General features: G+C 38.2%; 1 protein-coding gene across 19 annotated transcripts in view; it reads right to left on the bottom strand.

The window, feature by feature from the left end:
• The window catches only part of brsk2b (BR serine/threonine kinase 2b), an 899,053-nt gene that overhangs the window by 197,304 nt on the left and 687,447 nt on the right, over positions 1-14,302 (bottom strand). For all 19 annotated transcript variants that reach the window (XM_039736387.1, XM_039736429.1, XM_039736422.1 and 16 more), the window contains exon 8: positions 10,655-10,801. In XM_039736387.1, coding sequence (XP_039592321.1) covers positions 10,655-10,801 — 147 coding nt within the window. The remainder of the gene's footprint in view (positions 1-10,654; positions 10,802-14,302) is intronic.

The raw sequence follows: 14,302 nt of genomic DNA, 5'->3' as shown, positions 1-14,302 counted from the left end.
GACAGTCCAATGATAAGGACAGGTGGCCAAAAAAAAAACAAAATCGTGCAGGGGATAAAGGTCTATTTAGAGGCCATGTTTGAACTGATTAGAACAATATTGAGCTATTGATAATATTGAGATTGTTTTCATCACAATAACTATAATATTTTAAACTTTACAAATAAATATTAGGATATAAAAGTTGTGGTGTTCATACAGATCCATCAATTATGTCCACTGGCAATGCCCATAAGCCATTTCTCACTGCTGTCATTACTCATACAGTTGTTCCTTGAGTGAACTGGTCGAAGAAGGTCTGCTTGGGAGTTGAGTATGCAGCTGGCAGCCAGGAGCAGGCTGGGTCTCAAAACTGGCCCGGGCATCCTTCAACGAGTGAGGTGACGAGATCGACCCACTTAGCCCTTAATTCTTTGTAATTTTCTTACAATTTGCGATGAGTACGCGGCTCGCTTCTTGCTATGAGCCTATGATATGGACTCTGTCTAAACTGTTGCCAAACTTAATCTGCACACTGTTGTGTAGACACAACTTAAAATTTTGACGACATGCTTAGAAATAAAATTTAATGAAAAAAAAAATTTAGTAACACGGCTTATACGTTATTAGAGCACATGTCAAAATGCCAATGTCATGTCCAAGTGCCAGGACCCTAGTAGGCTAGTAGCTTACGCTGTTTGCTGCTTTTAGCAGCCACCTCATCAACAATACTGTTACTGTCAAGTTTGGCTAGGATACTTTTCACCACCGACATCAACATGATTGAAATGTTGCATTAACTTAACGATAAACTATAAATGTTCCATCCTAATATGAAAAACTCCTGTCCTGTGCTTTATAACTTTATTTCATCATACTAATAATCGCAGCTGAAAACCACTTATTATCTCTCATGCTGACGACCAGAGAACAATTAAGTGCATAATACATAATCTAAACTAATTATTAGTACTGAAGAATTTAAATACTAGATATGAGATAAAATAAATTGCAATAATGCATATGCTAACCGAAATGTAGCAGTATTGAAACAGAAATCGTCAAAAGGCAGATTTGACCAATTTTTTGCTGCAATGTTGTGTACTGACAACTAAAACAACTTGATGACGTAAAACGGTATATTATATGAAACTATATAAATTGCAGTACCGGACAGATAATGTTTAGTAGTTTAGAACATTAATTTTAACGTCAAACAGTAACCAGTACTTAAAATTTATTTCATTAAACGGCCGGCCCATGACCAGACCAGAGTCCATGGCCCATCAGGCATTGCCCAAATGCCCTAATGGCCCGTTCACCCCTGCCAGCAGCAACATATTGTGAGCCTTACTGCTGCTGAAACCTGCAATTTGAGAGGAAGGTGAACTACTGGTGACACTTTTTTGCCCTGTCATGGGGGATCATCGATGGTCTCTGCCTAGGTCTTGGATGGCACTGTGCATTTCTGTCTCTTTACCAGCCTTCTAATATTAGTGCTTTGGAGTGGTGTTCAGCGTGATAGGCACTATAAAAACTGATGGAGTCAACACACAACTGTTATCAAGAGGTACACTGAGGAACAGATAAAATAATGGAGAATGCGGTTTTTAACCTATTTAATTAAAAATAAAAATACATACTGAAGCTTGACTGAGGTGTCAGTAATCTGAATCTGTGATTCTTCAAATTAATCCCTTGTGGCAAGTTTTTGATCCAACCCACTTTGGGTTTTAATTAACTAAATTAAGCAAGTTGTTATTTACAAGTTTTTTATATTTTGGGGCAGAAATTATAAACACTGAGTTTGGTTAAATTTAAGTAGAATTATAGAAGTGAGGCTCTGCATAGGAAAAGGCAGGATCTGCATTCAGAGCCCAACCTCTTAACTACCAAATAAACTGAACAACTCATTTTTAAATCAAGACATCATTACTATGAACACGGAGAGAAAGCTAATCAGCTCTTATCTCAACAAATCCACAAGCAAGAAGTTTGCAATGCAATCCCAGCGATCACCAACATGAACGGAGATAAAATCATTGACCATAAAAATATAATGCACACATTTAGAGACTACAATAAATCCTTACATTCTACTGAATTTAAAGAAGACAGCACACAATCTAATGCATTTCTTGCTACATTACAGATACCACAAATAGAAACTTTTAGTGCAGAGGAACTGGATAAACCTTTGGCGCTGTCAGAATTACTAGATGTTATAAAGTCACTTCAAAGCGGGAAAGCAACAGGCCCTGATGGCTACCCAGTAGAATTTTATAAGAAATTCTCCGCTCAGCTAGCTCCCCTCTTATTAGCAACATTTACAGAAGCTAGAGACAATCGAATTCTATCACAAACTTTTCGGCAAGCATTAATCACCGTCTTTCCTAAACAAAATAAGGACTTATTACAATGTGCATCATACAGACCAATTTCACTTCTGAATAATGATGTTAAGATACTCTCCAGTCCTAGCTAGAAGGATGGAGAAATTGCTGCCTTTGGTAATATCACAAAATCAAATTGGATTTATTAAAGGCTGACACTTAGCTTCCAATCTTCGATGCCTGTTTAATGTAATATATTCACTAGCAAAGTCAAACACCCCAGAGATGATATCATCGTTGGATGCAGAAAAAGCATTCGACATGATTGAATGGAACTACCTTTTCACTACATTAGAGAAATTTGGGTTTTGCCCGAATATTTGTGCATGGATCAAACTACTGTATACCAATCCAGAAGCTTCAGTTTGAATTGACATAATTTGTTCAGACTGCTTTAAACTAGAACGTGGTACCAGACAAGGATGCCCCTTGTCACCACTGCTATTTGCAATCACCATTAAACCACTGGCAGTTCACTGTCAAAATGCTTATCAGATTAAGGGGATATATCAGAGAAGGACTTGAACAGAAAATTTATATCTATGCAGATGATATGGTACTGTATATATCGGACCCACAAAATACTGTGCTTGCAGTCCTAACAGCACTTACAGAATTTCAAAAGATCTCTGGTCCCTCAATTAATTTGAATAAAAGTATGCTCTTTGCAGTGAATTCTGAAGCATACAATATTAGATTGGACAGTTTTCCTTTTCATCATTGTAGATCAGTTTAAATACCTAGGGGTAAATATCACAAGTAAACATAAAGCTCTTTATCAACAAAATTTCGCCATCTGTATGGAAAAAAATTAAGCAAGACTGGCATAGATGGTCAACCCTTGATCTCACTCTAGTTGGAATAATTAACGTTGTTAAGATGAATATCCTTCCTAAGCCTCTTTTTTTATTTCAAAACATTCCAATATACATCAATAAATCATTTTTAAGCGATTAGATTCAACAATAACCTAATTTATTTGGAACTCAAAACATCCACATATCCAAACAGCGACCCTACAAAGACCTAAGGCAGTAGGTGACATGGCTCTACCTAACTTACAGTTTTATTACTGGGTAGCAAACATAAAAGCTATAAAAACCTGGACAGAAATAGACGAACATACACAGGCTTGGTCAGCAATAGAATAGAAATAGAAATAAAATCCTGCAGTACTTCTTTATATTCCCTGCTTTGTGCCCCAATAAACACACGCTATCGGCAATATATTAATAACCCAATTGTGATTCACTCACTCAGAATATGGAACCAATGTAGAAAGAATTTTAAGATGGAGAATCTTTTATCAGTGGCACCTCTGCATGAGAACCACCTCTTTCAACCGTCGCAAACATATGCGATTTTTAATATCTGGAAAACATTTGGGATTAAATTGCTTAGATATGTTTATACAGACAACATCTTTGCATCCTATGAACAATTACATTCCAAACTTAACTTTCCAGCAACACATTTCTTTCACTATCTTCAAATTAGAAACTTTGTTAAACAGAACCTGCCTGATTTCACTCATCTCGCATCTTCCTCTATGCTGGAAAAAATATTGCTCTGTTTGGAGGAATCAGACAACATTTCTGCAATATATAAAATTATTTTACAGTCCCTTTCCAAGAGGACAATGAGAAAAAGATCTCTCATTCAACATATCAGAGAAGGCGTGGAAGGTAGCAATGCAGAGACTTCACTCGAGCTCTATATGTGCAAAGCATACAATTATTCAACTCCAAATTATATACAGTAATCCCTCGCTATATCGCGCTTTGACTTTCGCGGTTTCGCTCTATCGCGGATTTTATATGAAAGCATAACTAAATATATAACGCGGATTTTTCGCTGCTTCGCGGGTTCTGCGGACAATGGGTCTTTTTACTTCCTGTACATGCTTCCTCAGTTGGTTTGCCCAGTTGATTTCATACAAGGGACGCTATTGGCGGATGACTGAGAAGCTAACCAATCAGAGCACGCAGTTAAGTTCCTGCCTGCTGAATGCAGTGTTAACCAGGAAGTCTCGTCTCGCTCATTCAGCATCAACGTGTTTCGCTGTGTAAAGAGTTGTGCTCTTTTGTGTTTATCTTTGTGCGTAGTCAAGCCCTTCATTATGGCTCCAAAACTATCTGCTACTGCTTCAGGGGCCGTGCCCAAGCGCAAACGGAAGATGTTAACGATTGCCGAAAAGGTAAACTATTTGGATTTGTTGAAGGCTACGATTCTTTTTATTTAAAAAGTAGGAAAGGAATATAAGATCTACGGCCACAGTGTCCTTTTAACCAGTGTGCAAAACAAGTTGTAAGTGGATGTAATAAGGCAGTAGTCTGGATGGAATCTGCTTTAGGGATTTGGATTGAAGACTGCCAGAAGAAGAACAACGGCAGTGCTACACAATCGCCTGAAGTGGCTCCTTTGGAAGAGCTGTAACGCTCTCCTTTGTTGTGCAGTAAAATTAAACTCATTGTTATCGGACAAGTCATCGTGTCATTGTTGGCGAGTAACCATAATTAATTTTCTACTTACAGTACTTAGTACATGTACGTGCGTTTAGTGTCACTGTACACACATTTACTGTATACTATTTTTGTTGCATTGTACGTATTTATTGCTGGTGGCATGTCTGTCGTAATGGCTGTAACACGTGATATCGGAGACAGTCAATATCTTTAAAATAATATTTAGGTTTTACTGTATATAAACAGTGTGTTTACATACATAATTTCAATGAATCTTACCTAATATCTAAGAGAATACAAAGGGATTATGCTGTATAACTCTGCGGGGAATATTTATAAACAGTGTGGGAGAGTTTATAAGGGCTTAAAATATATAAAAATAACCATACAAACATATGGTTTCTACTTCGCGGATTTTCACCTATCGCGGGGGGGGTCTGGAACGCAACCCCCGCAATCGAGGAGGGATTACTGTATCGAGCACATCTGTCTCGCCTAAAATTGTCCAAAATGTTTCCAGGGTGAGAGCCAACCTGCGAACGCTGCAATCGAGCTCCAGCCTCACTGGGTCACATGTTCTGGGCCTGCACCAAATTAACATCATTCTGGACAAAAAATTTTAATTGACTTTCAGACAGCCTTGGTGTCACAATCCCTCCTAACACATTAACAGCTGTGTTTGGTGTCATTCCAGATGGGTTTAAAGTGGAGAAGGACAAACAAACTGTGATTGCATTCACTACACTATTGGCACGCAAACTTATTTTGCTAAACTGGAAGAATCCTAACTCTCCTATTTTAATTCAGTGGGTAACTGATGTTTTATATTATCTGAAACTGGAAAAAAATCTAATTCTCAGTTAGAGGATCAAAACCTGGCAAGATCTACATCAAGATAATATTTTAGAATAAGCTCTTAAAGCACTGAGGAAATATTTTCCTTTTTTTCTTCTCCCTATTAAACTCATCAATTTATGTATTTTGACCAGCTTTAAGGTTTACTCCATTGGCCATGCTCTGGGTTGATTTGTTTCCAATACTATTTTTTTTTTAAATAGATCTATCTGTATGGAATGATTACAATAAAATTAATAAAATTTAAAAACAAAAAAAAAATGTAAGTAGAATGTGTCAAGCTTGCGGTGGGCTGGCGCCCTGCCCGGGGTTTGTTTCCTGCCTTGCACCTTGTGTTGGCTGGGATTGGCTCCAGCAGACCCCCGTGACCCTGTAGTTAGGATATAGCAGGTTGGATAATGGATGGATGGATGGATATTTTCATGGAGAATGCACATGACAAAGCTTATGATACAATGTTTGTCATTTGGGGCTAGCAGGAGGCCTGTAATGAATACCAGCAATTATAGCGGGTTGGATAATGGATGTATGTGTCAAGCAGTTGTTACATGTTACATTCATCATCATCGTAATTTTAACTCTGCTTTTCCAGGTGTTTGGGTTATTTAATCCGGATGCAGGGAGTAGAGTTGGCGAAGGTGGATGAGTTTAAATACTTGGGGATGAACAGTACAGAGTAACGGAGATTATGGAAGAGAAGTGAAGAAGAGAGTGCAGGCAGGGTGGAGTGGGTGGAGAAGAGCGTCAGGAGTGATTTGTGACAACGGGTATCAGCAAGAGTGAAAGGGAAGATCTACAGGACGGTAGTGAGACCAGCTATGTTATATGGGCTGGAGACGGTGGCACTGACCAGGAAGCAGGAGACAGAGCTGGAGGTGGCAGAGTTAAACATGTTAAGATTTGCATTGGGTGTGACGAGGATGGACAGGATTAGAAATGAGGACATTAGAGGATCAGCTCAGGTTGGATGGTTTGGAGACAAAGTCAGAGAGGCGAGATTGTGTTGGTTTGGACATGAGCAGAGGAGAGATGCTGGATATATTGGGACAAGGATGTTAAGGATAGAACTGCCAGGGAAGTGGAAAAGAGGAAGGCCTAAGAGAAGGTTTATGGATGTGGTGAGAGAGGACATGCAGGTGATTGGTGTAACAGAACAAGATGGAGAGGACAGAAAAGATATGGAAGAAGATGATCTGCTGTGGTGACCCCTAACGAGAGTAGCCAAAAGAAGAAGAAGAAGAAGATTCATTAATGAGTAAGTTAGTGTGTCTGAAACCAAAGCAGCGTCAGCCTTTCAGAGTATTCAGTGTTGTTTACACAGGCATTTATTAGGATAAAATTAAAGAAGTAAACTACACAGAAAAAGGCAAACTAACAGGAAAACAACAAAAGAGAAATCGGTATTTAAAGCTATGGCAAAAATCCAAATATTTCTGAATGTCTTTTACAAGTAATTAAATGTCAGAGAAGTGGAAGAAAGTGCAGTTAATTAAATGAGATTCATTACGAGGAAAATAATTGTGAAAGGGGGGATGGACAAAGACAAGCAGCCAAAGGGGTCCTCAGGACTGCGTTTGGGAATCACTAATTTATTAAATTATATGTTTGTAACTCTTTGGGACCAGATGGGTTTTAGAATTTCAAATTTGTCTTATTGCAGAAAGGCACGAATTACATTAATAGACGAATGTTAAGAGGAATAATCGACCCAGAAATAATATTTGTTTAACATGTTACTTACCCAGTGAAGTCTGTAGTGATGGCCAAAAAAAATGTAATCTTATGTTTTCAGAATAGAGATAACAAAATTTATGATCTAATACACCAGGCAACTGACTAACATTGGACAAGAGCAAACAATAGGAGAAAGTCTATGAAGAAAACAAGATGTTACTTGTGTCTCATAATCCACACGTCAAACCAATTAAGTCGTACATCCACAACGTCCCAATGTATTTTTACTGAAATATGTGTTAAATAAACTACTTCCAGAAAATGATCTTGTGAATGAAAATGGAACACACAGAACTGAATTGAGCGTTTGAATTCAAGATCCACTTCCCCATCTCATCCATTACTCAGCAGTATAACCCTGTAACAGCTTAGTCATCGGCTAAGATTGAATGTCATGTGAAATCAACAAAAAACATAGACTAAGAGAAAATTAAAGAGTTAAAGAACTAAACAGTTAAAGAAAAGCACAGTTAAAACATTATCAAGAAGAAAATATTCCTTATACTTGTGCATACCCAATACGCTTCAGTAACGAGGAGGTCAGTCACCCATGCAGTTTCACAGGCTTCTGGTGCTAAATAACCGCAAGGTACTCCAGTCGTGGCTCACCACTAAGGAGTCGGGTCAGCAGTTCAAATGCTCGGGGTCATCTGAGCGTGGTCTATTTTCGTTCATGATGGTGTTTTTCTGAGGTTGTTTACTTAACAATATTTTAGTAAAAATGTGTGTGTTTGGGACGTTATGACCATTCGACTAGACCACTTGACACGTGGATTACGCCATACAAGCAATACGAGATGTTTTTGAGAGTGCTTGTTGTTGTCCAGTGTTGGTCATCAAAGACCACTATTGTGTCAGAGATAAAGAAATTCTCTTGAGGCCACCCCTATAAACTGCATGGGGTAAGTAAGATATGAAAAAAATAAAGTTTACGGGTGTAAAAATCCTTTAATGTAGGTCTAGGTGATATGGTCTCAAATTTATTTTGCCCCAAAATGCAATATTTGATATTTCTCAATAAAAGAGATGTATATATATGCTTTCTATATTGAGTCTAAAACTGGATATATTGTCTCCCAATTATAATATGAAATATTAGCAAAGGAAACTTTTTTCTTTTCAGATTCAAACGATTTCATGTATAGCTATTCCTCAAAGAAACAGCTCAAATAACATTTTTTTCCCCAACCATTTTTGTTTAATTTTTCCCCTACTTATTTTTTAACTTCCATTGCATGAATTTACCTGCCAATCAGTAAACATGGCTCACTTTCCCTTTGTGCTTTATATAAGGAAAGACAAATTCATCACCACACTAATCACAGATCATGAAACATGTACTTGTGTATATTATACATATATTATTTTAGAATTACGTCACTCAGAATGGCTCCAAATCATGTATTGGGATATACTGTACATGCTCCCTCTTATCTGCAACAGTTTGTATGACAGCGTGCAGAGCATTTTAATTTAGAATGTTCACCAGTATAAGTACTGCTTTTGTGGCTGGGCAACTTGCACTTTGCATCTTTTACCTTTAACACTTTCTTAAGTCCTTCGTTCTCTACGGTATACAGAGGCACTTGCCAATGCCAGTTAAGAATCTCCAAGCAATCGTACCTCACACAGCGTACAGATCACACACTCGATGAGGCATCTCAGCTGTTCTAGATAGATAGATAGAAAGATAGATAGATAGATAGATAGATAGATAGATAGATAGATGTGAAAGGCACTATATGATAGATAGATAGATAGATAGATAGATAGATAGATAGATAGATAGATAGATAGATAGATAGAAAGGCACTATATGATAGATAGATAGATAGATAGATAGATAGATAGATAGATATGAAAGGCACTATAAGACAGATAGATAGATAGATAGATAGATATGTGAAAGGCACTATATGATAGATAGATAGATAGATAGATAGATAGATAGATAGAAAGATAGATAGATAGATAGATAGATATGAAAGGCACTATATAATAGATAGATAGATAGATATGTGAAAGGCACTATATGATAGATAGATAGATAGATAGATAGATAGATAGATAGATAGATAGATAGATAGATAGATAGATAGATATGAAAGGCACTATATGATTGATAGATAGATAGATAGATAGATAGATAGATAGATAGATACTATATTAATCCCAAGGGGAAATTCACACACTCCAGCAGCAGCATACTGATGATAAAAAAAAATATATATATTACATTAAAGATTGCTAAAAATGCAGGTATAACATTCTATTATGATGAAATAGCCACAGATGGACAAAAAGAAGACTCTTGGAAGCGCCCAGCAGGGTGGCCATGTGGCGCATGCATACGGGCACCGTTCTCATTCCCTATCATCTTCGCCATCACTTCCCCTACCTCTTCATATCTGTAATCATTCTTGAGGCAGATTGAAGACTTAAGTGCCAGCTTAAGTGAAAAATTGAGGAAAACATACTGAGTAAATACAACACAAACACTAACTTAATCAGTTTTAATGCAAAAAGATGCCGACGAAAGAAGAGAAGAAGCGGGCTGCTAGGGTGGAGAAAAGAAGGGCAGCTCAGGAAGCAGCAAGCACATCAACCTCTGAGCAAATGAATGGTAAATGTACAGAGAAAGAGGTTGAAAACTAGAAGTGATTAAGTCAAGTGTATTCACTGCACGTTATCATGCAGTCCGCCGTTACTGCTTGTACTCTGGTGGAGTGGTGGCTCTGAGGCCTAGGGATCTGCACTGGCAACTGCAAGGTTGCCGGTTCGAATGCCATAAATGCCAAAAGGGACTCTGCTCTGTTGGGCCCTTGAGCAAGGCCCTTAACCTGCAATTGCTGAGCGCTTTGAGTAGTGAGAAAAGCGCTATATAAATGTAAAGAATTATTATTAACTATATAAATACAAATAAATTACATTAAACACACAGTGTTAACAGATTAACGCAAATAACCATGACAATATGAAGTCAATGACAATGGAGTACAGGAAAACAAAAAGCCCACAGAAAAAGTAAATGTCAGGGAGACAGTGGTCAGTTATAACAGACAAAGTCATAGTTTTGAAGCACAGTGCAAGGCAAAAGCATTTCAGACACTTTAAAGCAGATTGACAGGTTTTAAATTTTTGATGCAAACCCATTACCTTTAAACACAAAAACTGGATCTCAGACAAAACCAGTGAAGGTAAAAGACCATAAGCAAACCAGTGACTAACCGTGAGTCTTTTCGTGGCATCCACCTCTATCATGCCACGGAGGAGATTCTGACAGTCGGGTGGGATGAAATGAGGCATGTGAAACACCCCGAGCTTCACTTTTTCCAATAAATTTCTCAAGTTGTCATCGTCGAACGGCAGAGCTCCCTTGACAAAATAAAACAAACAAAATAAAGATGAGCATAAGGCAAGCAGAGGTTCAGTGCTAACAGAGAGTAAAAATTACAATATGAATAAAAAAGTCATTATATGGGTCAAAAGGCAAAGGAATCAGTGAAAGTGTCAAAGCTCTTCTGTTAACTTGGGATTGATAGGGCACAATTATTTTTATGGTCCAGATAGTTCTTCTCAGTTTCTTAGTGAATGTGTCTCAGGCTCAACTCACACAATATTTCTGGAGAATTAGCTGGCGGTGCACAAGAACTGGGTCTTTATACCATTTCTGTCTGGTAGTCTTATAGCCAAATGGTCTGTGGCATTACGGATCACACACACATGAGGCTCAAAAAAGATGCTGCTTTCTTGATCTCACAAAGCAAAAACAAAAAGGAAGGATTACGTTTCTCACAAACTGCTACAAGAATTTATGTCCTTATATTGATACAACAAAGTGAACTGATTCTAGGGTAAGAGGCAAAAAGAGATGTAGCTGTGGTATAGCTTTATGGTGTCTGCTAACTGAGAACAAAAAATTAGGAGTGGTCTCCCCTAGACTTACTTGTATACTCAGCCAGATATGGGGATGGATATTTGAGGAGTAAACCGCAAAACAATGATTATATTTTTATGTTATGTACATTAAAGAACCATCAACAACAAATCAAATCAAATTAATAATATATTGAACAATTATTATAAAAGTAATGTTGAATAAAATTGGACTCTGCAGCTGGTAAAAGTAAAGTACCACTTCTGTTTTGTACCTAATACTTGTATACGAAATTTGGTTGACCAAAGTGAAAGCGTACTCAAGTTATCGTGTTTACACACACACAGTATTTTCATACTCAGGGAGGTCTAATACATCAAGATTCATTAAAATCTCAAAATGGAATTTTTTGGAGGAGCCCAATACTTTCCCAATACCTTGTATACGAGAAAGTCAGGGAGGTCTAAAATGTCGAGATTTTAAAAATCTTGAAATGGAATTTTTGCAAAAAATTCCAATACTTTCCCAATACCTCGTATACGAGAAAGTCAAGGAGATCTAAAATGTCGAGAAAAATGTCGAGATTCATCAAAATCTCGAAATGGAATTTTCTCGAAATAGGGTTTGCAGCTTTCCTGTCCTCATAAACTAGGTGTAAAAAGGGGTATGGCTTTACGGTTCTCACAAACTGGATGGAAAAAGTGAGGCGATTATATGGTAGTTACAAATCAGACAGGACAATAAAGAAGAAAGTCGAATTCAGGAGGGGGATATTTAGTCACATGATCTCCCTTTCTTTCAGATTCAGTTTCCAATGGTGAAGTAATAAACATGGAAGTACAAAAGGAAGGAGAAATGTAAGGTTTGATAAAACCTTAAGTGTGTGCTTGTGTAGCCTGTTTGTAGTCAAATAGTGCATTAAATAAAAAAAAGGAATGCCATATTGCATCTTTCCATCATCAATACCATAAAACGGCAAGCTACAAGAACAGCATAACTGTTTCCTTTAGAGATGAAATTTTGATCACTGAGCCATTGTACATGTCGAGTTTGTACGCTCTCCAAACGTCTTCTTCCTGGTTTTCTGGCTTTCCTCCCACATCCTTAAAGATGTGAAGGTCTAGTTAAATGGTAAATTCAAATTGTAACTGTATGAGTAGGTCATACGACAGACTAGAGCCCCATACAGTGCTGTTTCATGTACTGCTACCAAACGCTATCAAGATAGTTTCTGGTTCCTTGTACTTTATAATTGCATTATTGAATTTGAGAATGTTATATTCATAATCAGTAGTAAAACCCCTTTAACTGATTATAAGACAACCATAAAAAGTCCACAATTCATTATTATTGTTATTATTATTATTTACCATTCTGAAATTTTGACTTCTCATTAGTGCTGCCATTTTGTTTACAGTTCCCACGGCATCACAACGGCAATAATTTGCAATTTGTATCTAAGTACACTGGAACCTCAAGATACGATCACCTCTGTATACGAGAAATTCAAGATAAGAGGAAAGTATGAGCGAAAAATTCGGATCTAAATACGAACATTGGTTCGCGTAACGAGCCACGAGCCAGGCTGTGGTTATGCGTGACGCGTTTCCCGATCCGCCTCGACTCGGGAATTCACCCAAGCTGGCGCTGCCAGCCCGTCAGCTCACTCAGTGTTCCTTGTTCTCCCGTAGCGTGAGGATCTACGCGTTATCCAAAAATATCGCGGACATGCAGACGGAGAGAGAGAGAGAGAGGCGCGAGCGAACGAGATAAGGAGAGAGAGAGAGGCGTGCGCGAGCGAGCAAGATAAGGAGAGAGAGAGAGCGTCTTGGCGAGAGATAAGGAGAGAGAGAGAGAGACGCGTGCGCGAGCGAGAGAGATAAGGAGAGAGAGATGCACACGAGAGAGAAGAACCATCAGCTCAGTTATGCTCACATGACGCTAAACAGACAAAGTGTATCCATACTACTTGTATTGCAAGACATCGCTCGTTTTATCAAGTCAAAATTAATTAAAAAATTTAGCTCGTCTTGCAAAACACTCGTAAACCAAGTTACTTGCAAACCGAGGTTCCACTTGTATATATTATTTATCAGTGTTATTTGTTAGGAAAATTGATTTGCGGAACGGATCAACTGGATTTCCATTATTTTCAATGGGGAAGTTTGTTCTAGATACGAGAAATTCGCTATACAAGCTCAGTGCTGGAACGAATTAAACTCGTATCTCGAGGTTCCACTGTATTTGGTTTTTAAAACAAACCCGTGCTACTTCATGGTTTATTTTTTTTGCTATTTTAACATTTTATTTAACCTTTTACAAATATTATTTTGACTTTGAATTTGGCCTAATGTTTTTGGTTAATGTTTTCCGGGAGGAGCTCAGAGTAGAGCCACTGCTCCTCCGCATCAAGGTGGCTCAGGCATCTGATCAGGATGCCTCCCTGGTGAGGTGTTCTAGGCATGTCTAACCGGAAGGAAGCCCCAGGGAAGACCCAGGACACGCTGGAGGGACTATGTCTCTCGGCTGGCCTGGGAACACCTCGGGATTCCTCCGGAATAGCTAGTAGGCCGGGGAGAAGGAATTCTGGGCATCTCTGCCCAAGCTGCTGTCCCCGCGACCCTCTCTCGGATAAGCGGAAGAGGATGGATTGGATGGATAATTTTTGGTTTTCGTGAAAGGCTTGTTTGACTTCTGGTTTTGCCCTCAGCCAGCCTTTTTGACTTTTATTTGTTCTCTGCCCTTTTCTCTCCAGTTCATTTTTGGGACAATGCCTGCTTTATGAACCTAGGCATAATAGCTTGCTGTGAACTTTGTCACCCTTTTGCTTTAAATGCCTCCCAACTGAGTTATACGTGGAACACCTCATTTTTGCTGTTGGCATCTATTCTGCTTCCAGATGTAAAACCATCTGACATGTTCTGGTGTTTTTATTTAAACAGCAATTCTTAAAGTAACTTGCAGGTCCAAACTGTGACAAAATGATTTTAAATAGCAAT

The sequence above is a fragment of the Polypterus senegalus genome, chromosome 1, assembly GCF_016835505.1.
Source record: "Polypterus senegalus isolate Bchr_013 chromosome 1, ASM1683550v1, whole genome shotgun sequence".
Taxonomy (NCBI): domain Eukaryota; kingdom Metazoa; phylum Chordata; class Cladistia; order Polypteriformes; family Polypteridae; genus Polypterus; species Polypterus senegalus.
The sequence above is the reverse complement of the archived record's forward strand: the minus strand, read 5'-3'. Positions and strand labels throughout refer to the sequence as shown.